The sequence below is a fragment of the Marmota monax genome, unplaced genomic scaffold, assembly GCF_021218885.2.
Source record: "Marmota monax isolate L192 unplaced genomic scaffold, Marmota_monax_Labrador192_F-V1.1 WCK01_AAM20220418_F8-fsc00002, whole genome shotgun sequence".
In the NCBI taxonomy this organism is placed as follows: Eukaryota; Metazoa; Chordata; class Mammalia; order Rodentia; family Sciuridae; genus Marmota; species Marmota monax.
Genome location: NW_026693571.1, coordinates 39,278,511 through 39,301,346, shown reverse-complemented (window position 1 = coordinate 39,301,346; position 22,836 = coordinate 39,278,511). Strand labels below are relative to the sequence as shown.

At 41.6% G+C, this 22,836-nt stretch overlaps 1 protein-coding gene across 1 annotated transcript in view; it reads left to right on the top strand.

The window, feature by feature from the left end:
• The window catches only part of Fhip1a (FHF complex subunit HOOK interacting protein 1A), a 240,637-nt gene that overhangs the window by 183,479 nt on the left and 34,322 nt on the right, over positions 1 to 22,836 (top strand). The window contains exon 7 of the mRNA XM_046459225.2: positions 19,572 to 19,739. Within this exon, the coding sequence (XP_046315181.1) occupies positions 19,572 to 19,739 (168 nt within the window). The remainder of the gene's footprint in view (positions 1 to 19,571; positions 19,740 to 22,836) is intronic.

Genomic DNA, 22,836 nt, shown 5'->3' with positions numbered 1-22,836 from the left:
CCAGAGGCTGTTATGTATCACTTGTAGAATTTTAATTCTGAATTTAATTCCAGGGATTGTCTAGTCCTAGCTCCTCATTTTCTTTGAAAAGAGCATATTTGGTCATTTTTATGTTCACAAAGCACTGCTCAGCCCAAATCAGGTTTTAAGAATGTTTTTGTTAACCCTCAGCAGTACCTTAAACAGCACTTGTGTAGTATAGATGTAGTTGGTGGCCCTGTTGACCTCCAGGAGACTTTGTGGTCACAGTTCACGGCCTGCCCATGTCAGAACCTGCAAGGGAAACCCAACCCTCCCTGGAGGTTTTGATTTAACTAGATCAGAATAGGCCATGAGCATGGGTATTTTTGAATAGCTTCCCGGGTAGTTCTCACATGGAGCCAGGCTGGCAAACCACTGTTGTATGGAATCATTAAAAATGTGTCATGAAGCGGATGAGGTTGTGGCTCAGCGGTAGAGCACTCGCCTAGCATGAGTGAGGCGCTGGGTTCCATCCTCAGCACCACATAAAAATAAAAACAAATAAAAATTTGTGTATTGTGTCCAACTACAACTAATAAAATATTTAAAAAATGTGTCATGAAGCATTGGATTCCAAATTGAGTTTGGTAGAGTTGTGTGTTTTATGACTTTTAAGTGATGTCAGCATCGGGGACCTGTGTTTGCTCTCCAGCGTTCCCCTGGGGGCCAGGGAGCAGGACCTGCACTGCCTGTGATTTTCCATCTGTCAGAGGTGCCGCAGGGGTGAGTCCCCGTGCAGGACTCAGGTCTGAGGCTGAGAGGGGTTCAGGGCCAGCCAGGAGCAGTGAGGCCTGAGGTTAGTGCTGCAGTCAGTGGCAGCTCAGGGTGTTGTTACAGTGGTCCTCAGGAGAGCACTGGTTCCATGTCACCCTTATCCCAGTGACAGTAGGAAGGTGGGTGGGGTGCCCAGCAAGTTCTTTGGCAGGCTGTTTTCTGGAGTTCAGTTCCTGATCTGTCCCTGGGGGCAGCTCTTTCCAGAAAACGTAGCTGAATTGGTTGAAAAGGGTCGGTGGGTTGGGAAGGAGCAGGGCAAGTCTTCTAAAGCCCTGCAACTGGATGGAGCACCCATGGAAAACTGGGTCTTTACCTACATGGTCCAGATGGTTGATGCATCTTCTCAAAATAGTATGAAGAAGGTGACTCTTGGTATCAAGTGGACTTGAGTTGGAATCTGGTCTCTGCCACTTATTTTGTACTTTCAGGGCAACTTTTCAAATCTCCATTTTCTTCTTCCCTTCCTTTCTCTCTCTGTCTCTCTGTCTCTCTGTCGCCAGCCCCTCCCTCCTTCCCTCCCTCCCCATCTGTCTTTGGGGATTGAACCTGGGGTGCTTTACCACTGAGTTACATCCTGAGCCCTTTTATTTTTTATTTTGAGTCAGGGACAGGGGCTTGCTAGGTTGCTGAGGCTGACATCAGACTTGCCATCCTTCTGCCTTGGCCTCTGAACTGGTGGGATTACAGGTGTGTGCCACCATGCCCAGCTCTCTATTTTCTTATGTATGAGAGCCCTAATGTTATGGTTTGACTATGCGGTGTCCCCCAGAAGCTCACTTGGGAGACAGTGTGGCAGTGTTCAGAGGTGAAATGATTATGAGAGCTGTGACCTAATTGGTGGATGAATCTATTTGATGGATTAATAACTTGGAAGGACTGCTGTGTTGGGTAGCAATACTTGGCAGGTGGGACATGGCTGGATAAGAAGGTCACTAGGGTCATGCCCTTGGGGATTGTATCTTTTCCCTGGCTCCGCCCTCTCTCTCTCTTTGCTCTTGGCTACCTTGAGGGGAGCAGTTTTCCTCTACTGTGATCATCTGCCATCTTCTGCCATGATGTTTTACCTCGCTTTATGCCCAAAGTGCTGGAGTTGACCAACCATGGACCGAACCTCTGAAACTGAGAGTTCAAATTACATTTTTCCTCTTGAAGTTGTAGTTGTCAGATGTTTTGGCTATAGCAACAAAAAGTTGACTGATATACCTCATAACTACGTTGATAGGCCACAGTGAATTAACTTAGACAATGAGTGTAAAGTGCCTAATACAATGGTTGGCACAGAGCCAAGACTTTGAAAGTAGTAGCTACTTTTGAAACTGCCATTAGTAGAAGTAATTAATGATGATGGTCATCAACAACTCCTTCCCTCCCTTCCTTTGGAAATGGTAGCTTCATGACCTGTGTGTCCACTTGTCTTTCTGGTGGGGATGACAGTGGGGTGTTGACCGAGCCCAGCTTGGAAAGGCGCATTTGGCATTTTCCCTCCATATAGTTAATTTGTTATCATTTGGAGTCTCATCACACCAACGGCTTAAAACATAGTTACTCTCCTAGAAGAAGTAAGTTTAGTGATCACTCATCTTGTGTACATCCTGCTCTTACACTCAGAGGGAATAGGATATAGATTTTCACTTAAACAGTGTGGAAGAGGCTTAATGGGCAAGGGAGGAAGTGTGATTATTCTGGTGTAAGTCACACCTGGTGCCATGGGTAGCATGGGCTTCGGATGCAGGAAAGGTTGGACCACTGGGAAGCTGAGCACAGGAGAGGCCAGAATGGGTGACTTTAGAGTGGTGGGGGCCCAAATACAATAGCCATGAATGTTGCATTGCTGAATGGGGTTTCCTGTTAGGATTGCTTGTGTGTTGCAATGAGCCACCTCGTCACTTGCAGTGCTCTATTATAGGGACGCTGAGCCTGGATTATAAAGAAACCATTTATGTGAAAATCAATGCAAACTTGAGTTTGAGTAACTGAGGGACGTGCAGTGCAGTTTCAGAGAAGTCAGTACAGTTGGGGCTGGGGTTGTGGCTCAGCGGTAGAGCACTCGCCTTGCACATGTGAGACCCTGAGTTCGATTCTCAGCACCACATACAAAAATAAACAAGTGAAATAAAGGTGTTGTGTCCAACTACAACTAAAAAATTAAAGAAAAAAGAAAAGAAAAGTCAGTACAGTCTGATCAAGGTATTAAGGGCCCTCCTTCCCAAAGAAAGAGATGGAGAAATATGAAACATGAGTCAGGCTGATGGACCAATCAGATAGCATCTTTATTACCAGTAAAACCAATGCTGGAATGCTACAGTGGTACAGCCACCTCAATGTTTATAGCATCTCAATTCACAATAGCTAAACTGTGGGAACAGCCTAGATGCCCCTCAACAGATGAATGGACATAGAAACTATGATACATATACACAATGGAATATTACTCAGCATTAAAGAAGAATGAAATATTAGCATTTCCAGGTAAATGGATGGAGTTGGAGAATCTCATGCTAAGTGAAATAAGCCAATCCCAAAACACCAAAAGTCAAATGTTTTCTCTGATAAGTGGATACTGATCTATAGTTGGGGGAAGGGGCAAGGGAAGAATGGAGGAACTTTGGATTGAGCAGAGGGAAGGGAGAGGAGGGGGGTGTGGGTGAGGAGGAAGATGGTAGAATGAGATAGACATTATTACTTCTATGTATGGGTGTGATTGTGTGAATGGTGTGACTCTGCGGCATGTACAACCAGAGAAATGAAAAGTTGTGCTCCATTTGCATCAAAAAATAAAATTAATAAAAATATAAAACTTATGTATTTTGGGGGGTAACACTCAATATCTTAAAGTTGTCATTTATTAGCAAATTAATCTATAAATGTAACTCAAGTAAAAAGACAAACAAACAAACAAACAAACAACCCAATGGTGGAGAATAGGGTTTGCCCATGTGGACAAGATTCTACTCTATTAAACCCTAGAGTTAGAGGCACCATAGAGCTGTAGTGTGGATGACTAGAGAGAATAATGTATTCTTCCTTCCAGGATCCTGGCTTCCAGAGCAGAGAGGAGGGACAGGCTCCACCCCAGCTCACTAACCATGAAAATTATTTCCCTTATCCTGGGAAGAATGACCAAGGGAGGCTAAGAGGCTAGGAGGTCCTGCACGTGGGAGAAGACATTAAAAGTGGAGACGTCCTTTTCCTCTATCAAGTCTTTTAAAAAAAAGAAGAAGAAGAAATCCAGCCTTTCTTGGTTCTAGCAAGTTTGGAAGTAATAATTAATACTTAGGGGAAAAAAGGAGCAGGGTGGTCAAAATGTCCCTCCCACACCAAAGAACTTGCAGAAGATGACCCAGATGCTCTACTTGGTTTTGAAAACCCCATCTAATATGGCTCCTTCCTACCTATTACCCTTCCTACTCCTCATGATTCCCAGTGCAAATTCAAAGTCAGATCAGAGTCATTGTTCTCTGCACAGACCGTTTCTTATTTCCTTGTTCCTGCTGGAGCAGTCTTTCTACTCCCTGTTTATCCAGACTGTCTGTCCAACACGGATCTGTCTGTAAATTCCCTGTGCAAGCCCCACACTGGCGAAAGCCTTGCAGTTAGACACACACTGATTTCTTTCATCTCTAATCTGCCACCAAGCTCTCCTATGCCATGAACTTAGCCTTTGTGTCCTCACATGAGCTTTGACAGCTGTCTGCTGAGAGTACCTTGAGGGACAGAAGCTTCTAGTACTTCAGTTTGTCCTCAGCTGCTCCTATATAGTACACATGCAAAGCACTCCATAAACATGCAGTTGGCTAAATAAATGTAGCAAAAGAAGTGGTGAGGGGCTGGGGCTGTGGCTCAGTGGTAGGGTGCTTGCCTAGCACGTGTGAGGCACTGGGTTCCATCTTTAGCACCACATAAAAATAAATAAAATAAAGGTATTGTGTCCACCTACAACTAAAAAAAAAAGCGGTGAGCACCCTTCTTGCTCCATTAGAATGGAGCAGTGTGTAGGTTATCCTGGAAAATAAAATCACCAAGGCAAAGAGCTAACATTTCCTTTTAGTTTTATTTTGCTAACATGGAATTAAGAGAACCTCAGAATTTTGGAGCCAGTAAGGTATGCCATCTGGTTCCTCATTATCACTTTACAACTGAGAAACGAAGGCTCACAATTTGGAAAGAAATTCAGAGTCTTCAAGCTTCAGGGTTGTCAGAGAAGTAAGGCCACAGCACAGACAGTCTTCCAGTTCTTTGATATTAGGGAGGAGGAGGAGCAGTGACTGTGTACACGGAGGAGGAGGAGGAAGAGGAGGAGGATCAACCGTGCATGGAGGAGGGGGTGGAGAGGAGGAGGAAGAGGAGTGGTGACCGTGCTATGGCCCCCCATCTACAAACACGTGGCTCTCCCAAACTGCTTCCATCTAGAGACAACAATCAGGACCTGAAAGACTATCACCAAGGTCCCTGCAGGTCTGGTGACACCAGAGGTGTCCCTGCTAGCCTACTTCTCCTGATTCCTCTTTCACTCTTCCTGTGAACTAATACCTCTACAGTCTCACCTCCTACCTCATAAATCTCACATCCTACACCCACCCTCTTTGTCCACCATTAGAAACTGTAGAGCCTTATGCAAACCTACTATTTGTATAGTAGACATTCACCAAACATGTCATCTCTTTTTATTATGACAAAACGGTAATAATCTAAACAGGAGCCTTTTGGTTTAAGGCTGCATAGTGTTTGCATTGGGTGCTGTAAATATTGATCTCCCCCTTAAAGGAGAGGTATTGGTAACCTGCAGGGACACTAGAAACTGTAATACCTTGGATCTGCACTGCTAGAGAGAAAGACACACAGACAACATGAAAAAACAAGGGAAGACATACCTGGAACAAACTAAGATGCCACAATGATAGAATCCATTGATAGCACAGTAGATGAAACGTCAGAGAAGGAGTTCAGAATGTACATAATTTTAAGAGAGCAAATACAGGCAACAATTGATCACTCCAACAAAGAGAAAAGAGAGGAAATACAGGTAGTAAATAATCTTGAAAATAAACTTGACCACACAGTGGAGATGATAAGAAACCATGAACAGAACCTCCAAGAATTATGGGACAACAGGAAAAGACAAAAATCTAAGAATTATTGGGATAGAGGAAGGTATAGAGATACAAACCAAAGGAATGCACAGTCTCTTCAATAAAATAATATCAGAAGATTTTCCAAGCATGAATTTCCTGGAAAATCAAATACAAGAGGCAATCAGGACACCAAATGTACAAAATTACAACAGACTTGCACTGAAGCACATTATAATGAAAATGCCTAGCATACAGAATAAAACTAGAATTTTAAAAGGTGCAAGAGAAAAATTTCAGATTACTTATGGGGGAAACCAATTCAAATCTCAGCAGATTTTTCAACCCAGACCATCAAAGCTAGGAAATACTGGAACAATATATACCAAGCTCTAAAAGAAAATGGATGCCAACCAAGAATCTTATATCCAGCAAAATTAAGCTTCAGATTTGATAATGAAAAAATGAAACCTTATACTAAGAAAGGCTATACTACAGAACATTCTTGGCAAAATATTCCATGAGGAGGAAATGAAAAACAACAATGAAAATCAGCAAAGGGAAAAACTACTCTAAAGGAAAAGCCAATCAAAGGAGAAACCAAGTCAAGTTAAAAACCAAAAATAAACCAAAATAACCAGAAATGTAATAATATCCCTGAATGTTAATACCCTAAATTCATCAATTAAAAGACATCGACTGAATTAACAAACAAACAAACAAACAAACAGTATACTGTCTTCAAGATACTCATCTCACAGGAAAAGACAGCCACAGATTGAAGGTGAAAAGTTGGTGGTAAAAATACATATCACTCACATGGACTGTGCAAACAAGCAGGGGTTTCCATCTATGTATATCATACAAACCCTTTTCAATTTCAAGAAGCAAATAGACCAAAACACAATAATACTGGGTGACTTTAACACACCTCTCTCACCACTGGATAGATCTTCCAAACAAAAACTAAACAAAGAAACTGTAGAAATCAATGATACAATCAATGATTTAGACTTAACAGACAGATATAGGGTATTTTATCTTTTATTGAGTGAATATACCTTTTCTCAGCAGCATATGGATCCTTCTCCAAAATAGACAATATGTTATGCCACAAAGCAACTCTCAGAAAAAAAAAATAGAGATACTATCCTGTATTCTAGTAGATCATAATGGAATAAAATTAGGAATCAATGATAAAATAAAAAATAGAAGCTACTCCAATTTCTGGAGACTAAATAATATGATATTGAATGAACAATGGATAGCAGATGACATCAGGGAGGAGATAAAAAATTCTTAGAGGTAAATGAAAACAACAATACAACATATCAAAATCTCTGGGACACTATGAAAGCAGTGCTAAGAGGAAAGTTCATTGCATTAAGCTCATTCATTAAAAGAATAAAAAAATGTACAAATAAATGACCTACCATTACATCTCAAAGCCCTAGAAAAAGAAGAAATCAACACCCAAAGTAGTAGAAAACAGGAAATAATTAAAATCAGAACTGAAATCAATGAAATTGAAAAGCAAGAAGTAATTCAAAAATTTGCAAAATGAAAAGTTTGTTCTTTAAAAAAATAAATAAAATTGCTAAACCTGTAGCTATGCTAATGAAGAGGAGAGAAAAAACTCAAATTATTAGAATTCATGATGAAAAAGGAAATATCACAATGGACACTATTGAAATACATAAGATAATCAGAAATTATTTTGAAAATTTATACTCCAATAAAATAGAAAAATCTTGAAGACATTGACAAATTTCTAGAAACATATGATCTATCCAAACTGAATCAGGAGGACATACACAGTTTAAACAGATCAATTTTAAGCAATGGAATAGAAGATGCCATCAAAAGCCTACCAACAAAGTAAAGCCCAGGACCAGATGGATTCTCAGCTTGAGTTCTACAAGACCTTCAAAGAAGAACTAATACCAATACTCCTCAAATTATTCCATGAAATAGAAAAGGAGGGAATCCTTCCAAATTCTATGAGGCTAACATCACCCTGATACCAAAACCAGGCAGAGACACATCAAGGAAAGAAAACTTAAGACCAATATCCTTGATGAACATAGACACAAAAATTCTCAGTGAAATTCTGGCAAATCGCATACAAAAACATATTAAATAGATAGTGCACCACAATCAAGTGGGGTTCATCCCAGGGATGCAAGGTTGGTTCAACATATGGAAATTAGTTCTTTGACATTAGCTTAGCTGTAGAGTGTTTAGATGGTGGCTTCATGTCGCATTAGGTGGTCCTTAAGTGTCCCATAGTGCTTTTCCATTATCTTACAGAGCCTCCCTTCTTTTTGCTTTCACCAAAGTCTGTGCAGGAAGGCACTTTTCACAGATGCTTTCACTACTTCTCACCATTGACCTTCTATATGACAGGTCTCCCTGTGGCGGTGGGGAGCAGAGGATGTGAGTCTGAAGCATATCACATGACTTGCTGTGGTCCTCAGATGCTAAGGGTGAAAATGCAGGTATCTTATATTCCCACTACAGAGCCTTTTCTACCGCCCCTTGATGCCTTTGTCGTCTTTAGACTATCTGTAGACCCGAGAGAATCATGGCTTAGAGATAGGCTCATTGGTGGTTCCCTGATCAGCAAAGGGAAGGAGCAGGGAAGGCGAGTGCTGAACCATCAGGGTAGATGCTGGGGGCGGAGCCAGCATGGGGGAGGGCCGATGAGTCCTGGGAGAGGATGGCGATGCCCTTTGCCAGTGTGGACTGGAGGCGGGAGATGAATGGCAAGTCGCCTGAGCGGCTGTAGGCCCCGTGTCCCAGGCCAGCCTTTCCCAGGATGGCTCTGTGAGTTGCTTTGGATTGTAGAGTTCTCAGGGCATCAGGGTCACATTTAGCTCTTGTGCAGAATTAACAACTAAATAAGCACAGTGTTTTGGTGGTTTCATTATAAAAATTTAAGATTTTTAATTAAAATATGAACTGTTGACATTGACTCTTATTTAGCAAAATTGATGTATATATAATCCGTGTAATTGTATATAAGCTTAATCAGTGTCTTCAAATAGTCATCATGTTAATGAATTAGGGAGTCAATTTGGCAGATAACAATTAGCACTTGAAATAGAATAAAATAGAAAGTATCAGATGTACTGTACTCCATACTGGAAAGTATTGTGTGTTACCGTTAAGTTTATTTCTGATGATGAATCATGGTTAAAAGAAGTTTGGAAACCCCATTGCTGTGCTGGGAGGGGTATTGAGAATGGTTACTGGATTGATCTTCACATTTCTCTTCTGCTTTATTATGAACTGCACATATTAGCTGCTCTTATTATGAAACCTTCATTTATTAATGAATTCATTCAGCAGACATTTTGAATACCCATTATATCCAGGCACTGCTCTAAAGGGGAGGAGATCTCTGTTAAAATTTACTTACACTGCGAATGTCCTGTTTTCAGGGAAACCCCCTGTTGGCTTGCACAAGGGTTAGCTGTAGGGAAAATCCCCTGAATGGTCCTTCCCAGCTCCATACATCACTTCTGTTTAAGTTGTGGCCAGGACATGGACAGCCACATCTAGAGGCAAAGCAAGCATTTTTTTGGTTTTGTTTTTACGCTATCAAGTCAAAGTTTCTTCTTAAGGAAGGACAGGAGAACGAATACTGGGAAGACATTGAATCGTGCCTGCCACAAACCTCAGGGCTTCTTACATGTTGATCAGGTTTTGTTTCCTTGATAGGAAGCGAGAAGTTTCTTTTCTAATCCTTGGAAAGGCTTGGAGGACCCTGCATGGAGTCCTGCAGCACCTGCTGAGGTTGCGAATAGAAGAGATGGAGTTCACATTTCTCTTGCCAGACTTTGTGCCCTGGCATGGGACTGTGTCCACCCTTAGGAAAGGGGAACCTTTATTTAATTGGCAGAAGTCACCTTCTGCTCGGGCTAAGTCATTTGCTTATCGAACCGTGGGCCTAGGGGCTACTCTTTTTACTAACATGTGGAAAGCCCTACATGGGCTGGCCTTGGCTCAGAGGCAAGGTCTCAGGAAGCCTAGAGGTGGTCATGAGTGTTGACCCTCACCATGCCTGATTCTGCCCCTTCTCCTATTGCAGCTCGTCTCACCTAGTTTTATAATTTTTCAAGTTGTAGAAGGCAGGTGACAGAGGACATTCAGGGTCTTACCACACCACATAGACAGAATGTGTAGCGCTTGGCCCGGTGCTGCACGGCCTCCTCTCTGACCTCTCTGCAATGCCACATGTCACTTCTTTCCCATTGTAGGAGAGGAAATTAGGGTTATAAATTAAGCTTACATTTACTTTTGATTTGAAGTGGGAAATGAGATTTCTTTCTTTTAAAAAAAAATTTCAACAAGTGCATGAGGGAGATAATGCTGTACCAAAGGATTCGGTTCTTAAGTATCAGAACTATGAAAAGATAGGGAAGGCCCCACCCTCCCGACACTCAAAGAAATTAAAAAAAAATAAAGAAACTCACACAAAACCCCACCTTATCTAAGGAAGCCAGGTGGTATTTGCCTCGGAAACAAGTGTAGAGAGAGGAGGGAGATCTGGTCTGAAAGTTGGTGTGAATCCCTTATTCTCTCCCTGTACTCTCCTAAGAGAACATTAAAAATTTATCACCAACAAATGCCCTGCAAGTTTTTCTTCAGGTAGTCATAAGAAAACCAAAAAGCAAGGAAAACGCAAAAGGAGTTAAGCCTGTTATTCTCCCTTCCTGCTCTAATTTTCCCTCGCCCCACACTAACTTGAAGGGCCCCCTCTCTCCTCATTTCCGTGTTGGACTTGCTTTCTGACAGGGCTCTTCTGTGATTAACCAGTGCCAGATGATCAGCAGGTTTGGGATAACAGAGAAAAATGACCACAATGACTAGAATTGTTGAATTTGTTGGGCAGACACCTGCCTGTTTTCTGTCTTTTCATTGTGTTGAGGTCTTTCTGTGGCTCATGGAACATAATCCAGGAGTGAAAACAGTCTTTTATCATCAGAACTTGCTTTCGTTATACTTTTGCTAACTAGGAAGGCTGGTCTGAATTTAAAATTCCATCTCTGGATGCTGCATTTAGTCCAGAGGCCGACCGAGTTGCTGGGGGTAGAGCAGCAGGCATGAGAGGCCACCTTTCCACCTAGGGACCTGCTGTTGGAGACTCTGGCCCATACACCGTTTCCCCTCTAGGGTTGGCTTGAAAGTCCTTCTCGTCTGAATTCAGTAGGACTGTCTCATTCATTAGAAAGAGGAATGGGGGAGACCACAGAAGCATGTCTTTTTTCCCAGTGGATCTCTTTTCCAGGTTGCCATAATTCAAGACTGTCCCATGAGTTAAGCTTTTTATTTTGCATAAAGAGTTATTTTCTATAAATAGAAAATTTCCTCTGTTGTTTAAGTATTATCAGATTAACTAACTGCCCTGTTAATGAAGGCATCCCCCAACATGAAAACCAAGTGTTTTGTTTTTTTTTTTCCCCTAGCAACAGGGCTACTGATTTCCATCTTAACACATTTATTGATTGTTCTTTGAGTGTCTGATGGTACATCAGATCCTTTGAGAACTCACTGTAGGTCAGATGCAGTTTCTGAAGAAAGTTTACATTCTTAAAAGCATTAAGAAAACTGAGAAAGATAATTGACTTAGCCTAGACTTTGGAAGCTAAGGGGTTTAATAAGAATTCCAGAATAGGAAAGAAAGTTGAGTCAAGTGCAGTGGTGCATCCCTGTAATCCCAGTGATTTGGGAGGCAGATACAGGAGACTGCAAGTTTGAGGCTAGCCTCAGTAATTTAGGGAGACCCTATCTAAAAAATAAAAAGGACTCAGTGGGTGCTCAGTGGTAAAGTACTTCTGGGTTCAATCCCCAATACTAAATACATACATTACATATATAGGAAGAAAGAAAGCAAGCTAGTTGACTTTGGGGAGTAGCATTTCTCCATCACCATTTCTTGAGGGGAGGAGGGCAAGGCAAAGCGCAGTTGAAAGGCAGCAGGTAGAATCTCCTTTTGTAATGAGGAATGATTCTTCTGATTCAAAAGACTTTGAGCTACTCCTGAGCTGTGTTGCCACAAGAAGCCCCGTGAGCTGCTCTGAGTTTAGAAGAGGCTGCATGGGTGCCTGTGTCCCAGCTGTCTGGCCTCAGCCCTGCTTTCCTCTCTGAGCTGGTCCCAGCCTGGGGTGATTCTGTGAGCTTGCCCCCTGCCCTTTCAGTTAGGATCCTTCCTGCTCCGTTCATCTGGAATCAGTTCCCATCAGATTGTGTGGTCTCAAAGCCCCGAAACAGTATGCTTAGCAGAGCCCCTAAATAAACAGCAGGTGCTCAACAACTGTCAAGGGTTTGCTGTTTTTATTGTTTTTCACATTGCAACTAGGACGTTTGAATCAAAACGAAGCTTTCTGGAACAGTTAGTAAATGGGAATGGGGGAATCAAGTGACCTTTGTGGTGGATCATATATTTGATTGTACTTTGATGAGTTATAATCAAGTCATAGGATACACATGACTCATACCAACTGCAGAAAAGGAAGCTGTAGCCCTTTGTTCACTATTCAGAGAGAGAGAGAGAGAGTGGTTTATGATGGACAAGAGACAAAAATATATGAGAGCAGTGACCCTTCATCTTGGCCAGCTGTGGTTGCAGTGTGGACCCTGTGGACATCAGGCCATTTTTGCTGGCAATGACAGCTGTATTTCTGCTCTCAAATATTGGTCAACTGGACCTGTTGGGAGTAGAGCAAGGTCTAAATGGGCCCACATTGGCAAATATAGAAGAAGAAATGTTTTAGAGGGTTCCTGTGTCCCCTCTAACTCCAGCTTGTTCTAGGACACACTTATTCCTTGGGACTGTCTCAGCCTGTTTCCTGTGACCATGTTAGCATCTCTTTGTTTTAGTCAGCTATTTCGCTGCTGTGACTAAAGGATCTGACCAGAACAATTTTAAAGGAGGAAAAGTTTATTTGAGGGCTTATGGTTCGGAGGTCTCAGTCCATAAGAGGTCAACTCCATTCCTTGGTGCTCAAAGTAAGGCAGGACATAATGGCAGAAGAGTGTGGCAGAGAGAACTAACTCACATGAGGATCAGAAAGCAGAGAAAGACTCCACCCTCCAGATACCAATATATATATACAGAAAGCCATACCCCAATTCCCATCTCCTCCAGCCACACCCCACCACTTCAGTTACCACTCAGTTAATCCCTACCAGGGGATTAAATAACTGATTGGGTTAAGACTCTTACAACCCATTCATTTCTCCTCTGAACCATCTTGCATTGATTCACACGTGAGCTTTTGGGGGACACACCTCATATCCAAACCATAATACTCCTAATTCTGAAAAATGCTTGAGAGGAATGGGGGAGAGGAGTGGAAATAAAAAAGCACATTTTTTTATAAGAGCTATTGTACATCTCCCCAAATATGAACAGACAGACACAGATTACATTTGTCATTTTTTTGCCCCAATTGGGTGTATTTTAAACTAATGCCCCCAAACAGAAAATAATAGTCATCTTTTACTGAGACTCTTTGTATTGAAATTTATGCCTGTTGTCTTTAATCCTCTCAGTAAATAGTGGACTATTCATTTTACAGAGGAGGACGCAGGCCCAAATAGATTAAATGACACAATCAAGATCATGCAGGTAATGAATGTTAGGACTTGAACTTGAGTCTGTCTAGCTACAAAGCTTGTGTTCTTTTCTGAAAACCACACTCTCCTATCTTCCACTCCCTGTTTCCTCCCAAATCTCCTTTTCTACTCTGTGCTGACAGCAATATTCTCTGAAAGGCTAACATCACTCCATAACCCCAGGATAGAACTCTTGAGGGTTTAGATGTTGGAATTTCACACTGCTTTTGGCTTCTGTATACAACAGCAAAGCACTGTCTGTCCCCGGCATTTAACACAGAGCTTTCACATGGGCTTGACAAATGTCTGTTGAAGCGCGCCATCCCTGCTACCTTCCCATTGCCAGGAAGTGTAAAAGCTAAGAACCCCAAAAGGAGTAGCATTTGTAACAATTGACAATACTCATGGCAAAGCCATCTCTACTGAGAACAAAATGGGAAACTACAAAAATCAAACCCAAGTTATAGGAGTGTCCTTTGGGGAGGGTGGTGTGTAGGAACAGTGTTAAATCACACACATCACACTTGGGCCAGCTGCAGTCATGGAGAGCATGCGCTTGGTGAGGAAGCCTCCTGGTCCAGGAAGTGCCACCATTGCTGCGGCACAAAGGGTGGCACTGTGCCCCCCACCCCCCCGTGTCTCTAATGCCGGGTTCCCCCCGGTCACCCCCAGCCCCACTTTCCACTGGGAAGATGGAGAGGGGCTTCTCCACACAGGGGCTGGAAGGGCCCTGAAAAGCCATTTGTTCCCTGTTGCCCTTTTCTCCCTGAAGGTATAGTTTGTTATACTTCCGTGTTTGATGTATCACAGATGCTTTGAAGAAATGCCGGGAAAGGGGCAGGCGCTGGCTTTATTTTCACTGTATGTTTTCAATTTATGTTGCCCAAGTCCTCAGTGTAGCCTTCATTTTCATTTCCTCCGTTCTCAGATATTTCGGGAATAAATAACCAAACTTATTGACTTTGAATGTCACCTCCACTCACCTCCCCAGCCTGCCTCTGGCGGTGGCATCAGTAGTCTGTGGCCTTGAGGTCCAGGAGCAGAAGGGAAGCATGAGGGGGCCTGGAGGGAGGAAGCCTGAATCATCAACGCAGACTATTTTCAGACCTTGAATGATTGAACGTTTTCTGTCCTGAGTTTTTGGCTGCAACTGAGGGGCTGCCCACTGAGAGCCAGGGCGTCTGCGACTTCCCTTTCTGTACTTGAATGTTCTGTGGGCGCTCGGTGTCCTTGGAGTCCCTCAAGCTGCTGCCCTTGCCTGCGTGGGTGGACCAGCCTTGGGCTTGCACCCCGTCCTCTCTGCAGACCGGTTCACCCCTGTCTTGGCCGGTCCAGCCCCAGCATTCCTTTCCCCTCTGCTGCTGTGCCTGAGCCACATTCTCCTAGGTCTCACCTGTTTCCTCACTTTGGTTGAAGCCACTAGGGGTAAAGGACTCATAGATGACCCACCAGAACCAGCTGTTAGCTAGTTTTCTCCTCTGACATCAAAAGAAAAGCCAAGGAAAGGTGGCTTCTAACTTGGAGAGGGTGCCACAGTCACCCAACCCCACTGCCTGCCACCCACCTGAGTGACAGAAGGTAGGATCCATCTGTTTGCTGCAATGTGACTGGATCACCGAAAAACAATTAGCAGGTGGGAAATTTATTTTCCAGGACACACATAAACCAGCCATTATAGGGAGGATTCTGGTGCTAATTTAGATGCAAATGGAGTTGCCCAACTAGAGCTGATTACAGAAAGGTCAGGATGTCTGTATGCTCAATTTCACTCCTACGCATTAAGTTAATGTGCTGCTGCAATTGTGGGCATGATGGCTGCGCCTGGGTCTGGCCTTAATTTTTTTTTTTTTATAGAGTTTTGATTTTATAGAAGTGGAAGGTGACACATGGTGTCACCTCCTCCACCCATCTCCTTTTAAAAAAGAAAACAAACTGTCCATTTATGAAAAACTTGAAATTCTAATAAAAAAGATACACTTGGAGTTCTTAGGCAAAGGTAAAAAGGAGTTAAGTTGACTGAAAACTCAGTTGATATCCTGTTCGGAGGACTGATATCAAGCATGTATGCACTTCTTCCAGGCCAGAGCGTGTTGGGTTATATCCTGGAGGATAGGCCCTGGGGACAAGCTGGTGGGTGATAGAATGGGAATTGTGCCAGATGTTCTCGACTCCTTGTGGTCAGAAATGTGTTTTGTGCATTTTCATATGTACATGTATAGATCTGTGCATATACATATATATATTTACTGGAAATATGAGCAAAGCACATATAAATGATACTGAATTTTATGTATTTCCAACAAAATATATGTGCAAATGTTTCACAAAACAGCACTTGCTCTTACTACAATCAGTGTATGTTAACATTTTCTGTTTGAATCTAGTCTAAACTGTTAGTGAACCAATAATACATTGAATCCACTCACCCACTCTTGGGTGTGAAACTGTCCTTTCAAAAGCACCCATTTAGGAGATTAGCAAAGGCACCTGGCATGAAGGGACCCAGACAAGGGCTGGAGGAGGTCATAGAAAATGGGTGAAGATTTTATTTCAAAGGATGGAAAGAAATTGGACTTGACTAATAAAATCAGGTACCTAAGTCAGAGACCTCTTCTCGAACTTGGTCTGAAAAGTAAGCACATCAGAGTGCTCACACAGATGGGTTCTGAAGGTCTAATTGTCCTTATCTTGCCAAGGACAGTTATTTGAGGAAACCCAGTTTTCTTTAGGCCATTTTGGTCATTGTGGTCCGCTGTTGGTATGAAGTAACATTCGTATCCTTAGACTTTATTACTGATGTGATGTGGTGCTAAGGTGCGGTTTCTGTGTAAGCTCATACCTACCTGCAGTTCATGTGGGAACCAGTCAGTGGACGTTGGGGTCATCTGTGAGACATGGTCTTCCCTACACTCACACTCAGTGTCCTTTGTCCCTGGAGCACGAGGTCTGCTGTCTTCCTGTCTGGCTCCTGCCACGTCAGGGCCGTCGTGGAGGATTCCACGTTACATTCTGCACAGCAGAGCATCTTTCCTCTGGTGGTTTCTCGTCAGCTCTCAAGTGATCACACTCAGGCTCTGGTCTCATCCTTGTTCAGCAGGTTGCCTATTGGGAGGGATTAGAAAAAGTTTCTGAAAGTAAGATAATGGGGCAGGAGAAGATTTTCCTGGATAAAAGGCTTCTAAAGGCTCCCAGGACGTGGTGGGGAGAAGAGATGGGAAGGGAACCAGATTTTCCTGGCTAGAGTATTAGTTTAAGGTGAGTGTGACCTTGATTTATAAAGAGTTTGCAACTTGATACTTAGTGAAATTGGGTCTTTAATATTTATAGCCTGTTATGTAAACCCTGCTCCTCCAAGTCTCCCTTAAATCCTCTTAGCTTATTAATGACAGCTTTGATTTCTAAAAAGAAATCAAATCTTCCATTTATTCAGCCTAAGAGTAGTAAACAATAGCTGCTTAATGCCCTCCTTTCATGTTAGCCCCCCAAGACTGGGGCTTATGTTCTAAGGAGTTTATTGCTGGGCTTTTGAGCTTATTAAGGTCATGTGTAACTTAAGGGGGAAAATCTGATGATGCATGATTGGTACAAAAGCACCTCCTTGAATTCTGCATGACATGTCAGTTCAGCTGTGTCGGTAGTTAAGTTGAAACTATGGTATTAAAGAACTGCACACGTGGCCTATTTGGAAGGATTACACAGTTGTACTTTTTTTTCTAGTGATCAGGCTCACTAGGAAATTAGACTTCTGCCTAAATCATTTTGGATTAACTTTCTGCTGAACAGCCCAAGGTTGCAGTAGTCAAGTGGATGTGAGCTAATGGGACTACATGTTTGGAGTGGTTGGGTTCATTTGCCCCTAGGTATGCTTCATGACACCCATTATTTTAGAGTTATTTATAAAAGAAAGTTTTTTGGGCTGGGGGCGTAAGTTAGTGGCAGAGTGCTTACCTCGCACTTGCAAGGCCCTGTGTTCAATCCCCAGCACCTTCACCCACCCCCGCACCCCCCAAAAAAGTCCTTAGTTTTCTGGGCTGTCAGGATACACGTAGAAAATAAGTAAGAACTTAAAGATAAGCTCAACTCTGGCAAATGTAAATCACTAGATCCTTAGGGGCTATTGTTCACTCAGGAGTAAGTACTGACTGTATACCAGGTTTGGACACGGGACTGGAGTAATGAAGAAAAAGACACAGTGTGTCCTGGGACAGCATTAGAAGTGCCACGAACATAGGAATCGCATGGACAGAAGCAGTTTGTTGGAGGAGCAGGAGCAGTCTAGGAGAAGCACTCCTCTCAGTGTGGGCACCTGCCAAGTGCTTGATGCTTCCCTGTTTCCACAGGTGTGTTTGGGTTACAGGCTACTTTCAAGACAGTCAGATGAGCATGGCATGTTGAATTTTGAGGCTCCCACTGGTGGTGCCGACCTGGGGGAAGTCTGTACTCTGGGGCTTTGCCCAGGCCACTCGGGGAACTGCCGTGTGAGTTTGAGTAGATTCTAGAAGAGCAAATACAAATGGACTTCACGAGCATGCCTTGTTTAGAATAAAGAAAGCAGACTGCTGATTTGGTAATATCTTATCCACCTGGACTCATCTTTCTAGAACAGCTGAACACCAAGAACTTTTAAAAAAGTAACTTGAACAGCCAAAATAGATAGTGCCAAGCGTTTACTCACAGATGTATCACTCAGGGCCTATCTGCACGTATCTAGCAGCTCTGGACATCTGGTTTCTAAACTCATCTGTGGGTTTTGAAAGCTGAGAATTAAAAGTGGAAGAGGAATGTAGTATAAAAGGAAAAGCACAGTAATAGTATAATAAAGTGATAGCTACCACTTTTAAAGGGAGGAAGAAAGAAGATAAACCAGAAAAGAGACAATATAATCCCTCAAAAAGTATTGCCCTCTGTTTCATTTGGAATCAAGTCCATTGGACTCACGGCAGGGAGCTTTCTAAGATTTCCAGGGTGTGCCTTTTGGAATCTGAAAGCTCAAACCATTTCTTTGGTGATTTTCTTGCATTTGAGTCTGGATGTTTCTGTACCCAGGTAGAGCAAGTGATGACCCTGGCAGTGACTGCTAATCATTAAGACATATGTTACGTCACACTTTTAGGAGAATAAAGAAGCATGTGCTCCTTAAAAAATTTCCAAAAAAAATTTTTTTTTGTACCAGGGATTGAACCCAGGGGCACTTAACCATTGAGCCTCATCTCCCACCCTATTTTGTGTTTTATTTAGAGACAGGGTCTCACCGAGTTGCTTAGGGCCTTGCTAAGTTGCTGAGACTGGCTTTGAACCATGATCCTCCTTCCGCAGCCTCCAGAGCCGCTGGGAATACAGGCATGTGCCATAGCATCTGGCCCCAATCAAAATGTTTAAGGTTCAGATTTTGATGCTTCAAGCATGATATCTTCAGTTCTTTGAAAAACTAGACCCTTCAGACTCTTATTCACTGAGAGATTGATATTTTACTGCATGGGGAAAATCATATAGGTTAGAACATATTAATTTGTATTATAAAAAGTCACAGTTACTGTATTAAGTAGTAAGTGCTTGTAGTACTTTGTAATAATACTACAAAAAGTTGACTTGAAACTCTCCAGAAACATGTTTGAACATCTGTAGCACTTGGTACCTCTCCTTTGCACTTTATTGTATTATCATTTTGTTTGTTATGGTCCATGTTCCTGGATATAAAATATGTTCCATGTTTCCAGCTGCTTTTACATAGTAGATCCCAGTAAATATTTATTGCATGACTAATAATTAAACAAGTTACATCAGACTTTCTGATTAACCCTTTACTAACCATGTAAATACTTTTCATAATCTTTTTTCCCCATTTTTGATTACACGTATTTGAACCGTATCTGAGGAGTAGAGTTTTCATAACACTTGAATTGCTTCTTTCCACTTTTTTTTTTCATTGAATTGAAGCTTGGAGGCAGCCTGAGGTGTTCTGCCATGTGAGTAGGTGGTGGGCACCTTTGTCTGGCCTGTCCTGCAGTGGCCAGTGCTGGGCTTGGGTAGGCAGTGTTGCAGCATGGAGAGGCACTCACCTGTGCTCACTATCTTCCGTCCCAGGTGACTGTGGAGGAGGTCATGACCACAACCGCCTACCTGGACCTTTTCCTGCGCAGCATCTCCGAGCCAGCACTGCTTGAGATCTTCCTCCGGTTTATCCTGTTGCACCAGCACGAGAACGTCCACATTCTAGACACTCTCACCAGCCGAATCAACACCCCATTTCGGGTAAGGAGAGCCCAGGAGGAAGGGAACTTGTCACTTGGATTCCGGGAGAGTTTGTTTTGATAATGACATTATGAATATTCTCTCTTCTTTCCTTCCCTAGTCTTCCCTCACCCTTTTTTTCTTTTTCTCTCACATCCATTACCTTCTTTTTAATTGTATAGAGATTAATTGGATTTATTATTCTATTAAGAGCCTTCCCACTTACTGTTTTTCACAGGAGATCTTTCTCGGTTTGTCTGAGTTAGCTCTTCTGTAGAATTAGCAGAAGGCACTTCTCAAGGGGCAGGATTCTGGAGAACATAAGACCTTAAGTCCAGGTAAAACCAAGGAACCAGTGTCAAGTCTGGATGTTAGAGATCATATTTCTTTCCATGCATATTTTGAAGTGAAAGTCTGAGAAGTTGGGAACCCAGGGTCACTTCACCACTGAGTTATATCCCCAGTGCTTTTTAAAAATTTTTTTTTTTAATTTTAAGACAGGGTTTCTAAATTGCTGAAGATCTGGCTAAGTTGCTGAGGCTGGCCTCAAACTTGCGATTCTCCTGCCTCAGCCTCCTGGGTCACTGGGATTACAGGTGGCTAGGTTGTGACTCTTTAGTTTGGAGCCCCGATTCCCTTTGAAAATCCTGCTATTGCTATTACTGCCACCTATCATAACCCTCTCTCCAATAGTTGTAATTATTGTTTTAAAACAATAATAATCGAACAATGTATCTTTGAGTTTGTAACATATAGATGTAATGTGTTAACAGTAATCTCACAAAGAGGGGAAGAGGAATAGAGCTAGGTGGGAGCAAAATTTCTGTATTTCACTGGAACTAACTTAGCATAAACCTAAAGTAGAGTCTGATAAATTTAAGCATATTAGAAGAACTAGAGCAACTACTAATAATACAAAATATAGTGAAAAGATCGTTAAAGAAATTAAGATGTTACACTAGAGAAAATATTCATTTACGATTCCACCTAATGGAAGAATACACATTATTCCCCAGTGTGCATAGAGCATTCTTCAAGATAGACCATGAGCTCTGTCATAAGAAAAGCCTCAGTGTTCCAGTTATTTTGAAAAACTTTAAAAAATAAAAAGCTTCAGTGGATTGCGAAGGATTGGAATTATGCAAAGTATGTTCTCTGATCAAAATGGATTGAAAAAAAATTCCCCAATATATAGAAATTAAATAGCAAACTCCTAAATAACTAGTAGATCAAACCAAAAAATCACAAAGGAAAGGAGAATTCACTTTGAGATGCTGCAACATGGATGATGTTAAGCTGAGGGTGATACCTGAGGATATTATACTAAGTGAAAGAAGCCAGTCAACAAAGGAGAACCCACATGATTCTATTCATATGTGGTATGTAAAGCAGTCAGACTTTATAGAAACAGAAAGTGGAACAGGGCCATCAGGAGCTGAGTTGGGGTGAATGAGGGGTGGCTGTTCAGTGGTTACAGAGTTTTAATTTCATTGTAAATATTTTAGAGATCTGTTGCACAACAATATGCAACAGATACTTTACATTACTGAATTGTACATTTAGAAAACCCAAATTTGTTCAATTTCATGTTGTATGTTTTGTTTTTAACAAATTATAAAAGAGGATAATTAATCTAAATTTATGACACACTCTTCCAAAAATAGAACAGGAGGGAATACATCCCAACTCATGTCTATGATTTGAAAACCTAAAGTTATCACAAGGAAATTGCAGACTAGTACCTGTTATGAATTTAGACATTCTCAACAAACACTAGCACATAAAACCTAGAATATTTAAAAAGCATTATACACTCTGACCAAGTGGGATTTAGCAAGCCAGGATTGCAAAGCTGCTATAAAACTGGAAAATAAATTAATGTAATATGTCATATGAACAGAATAAAGAAAAAAATCATATAATCATCTCAGTAGACACAGAGAAAGCATTTCACAACATTTGACATGATAAACATACTCAACACACTGGAAATAAGAGAACATATGAAATCTAATACAGGACATCTATGAAAGACTCAGAATTAACAGTGTACTTGATAGTGAAGAGAGCTTCCCCCCAAGATAAGAGCCTGCTTCACCAGCTTTATTCCTTATATACTTCAAGTTATAGCCAGGAAAATTAAATAAGAAAACAGATTGGGAGTAAAATCATCTGTATTTGTAGATGACATGATATTATGTAAAAAACTAAGGACTACACTGGAAAACTATTAGGACTCATAATGAGGTCAGTAAGATTGGAGGATACAAGATTAATACACAAAAGTCAATTTTATTTCTGTTTAATAGAACTCAGCACACCAAAAATCCAATTAAGAAGACAGTCCTATTGATAATAATATCATAAAGAATAAAATATTTAGGAATAAATCTCACAAAAAAGTATAAAACTTATGTTTGTGAAAACTATAAAAATTGTTGAAATAAAGAAGATTTAAATAAATGGAAAAGCATCTTCATATACTGGAGACTTGATATTGTTGATATGGGAATACTCCCCAGTTGGATCTGCAAATGTAATGCATCCCTGTGAAACTCCTAGCTGGTCTTTTTGATGAAGTTGATGAACTGATCCTAAAATTCATATGGAAATGCAAAGAACTCAGAATAGCCAAAATAAATTGGAAAAAGAACAGTTGAGATGCTACAACATGGATGAATCTTAAAGATATTGTACTAAGTGAAGTAAGCCGATCAACAAAAGAATGATGATTCCATTCACTTGAAGCATGTCAAGTAATTGAACTCACAGAAACAGAAGGTAGAGAGGGGAGTGGTGGTCAGGACTAGGTGGTGGGAAACATGAATGTCTATTGAGTTCAGTTTCGGTGTAAATATTTGAGATTTCAAAGCTTCCTTCAAAATGATGGCAATCAAAACGGCATGGTATTAGTAAAAGGATAGACAAAGAGATTGATGGAATAGAATTGAGGCTTCAGAACTAAACTCACAACTTCATTGTCAATGGGTTTTTTCTAACAAGGCTTTCAAGATCAATTAGTGGGGGAAAAATAGTCTTTTCAATAAACAAAGATGGGACAGTTGGATACCCACATGCAGAAGAGTGAAGTTGAATTCCTTCCTCACACCACATGTGT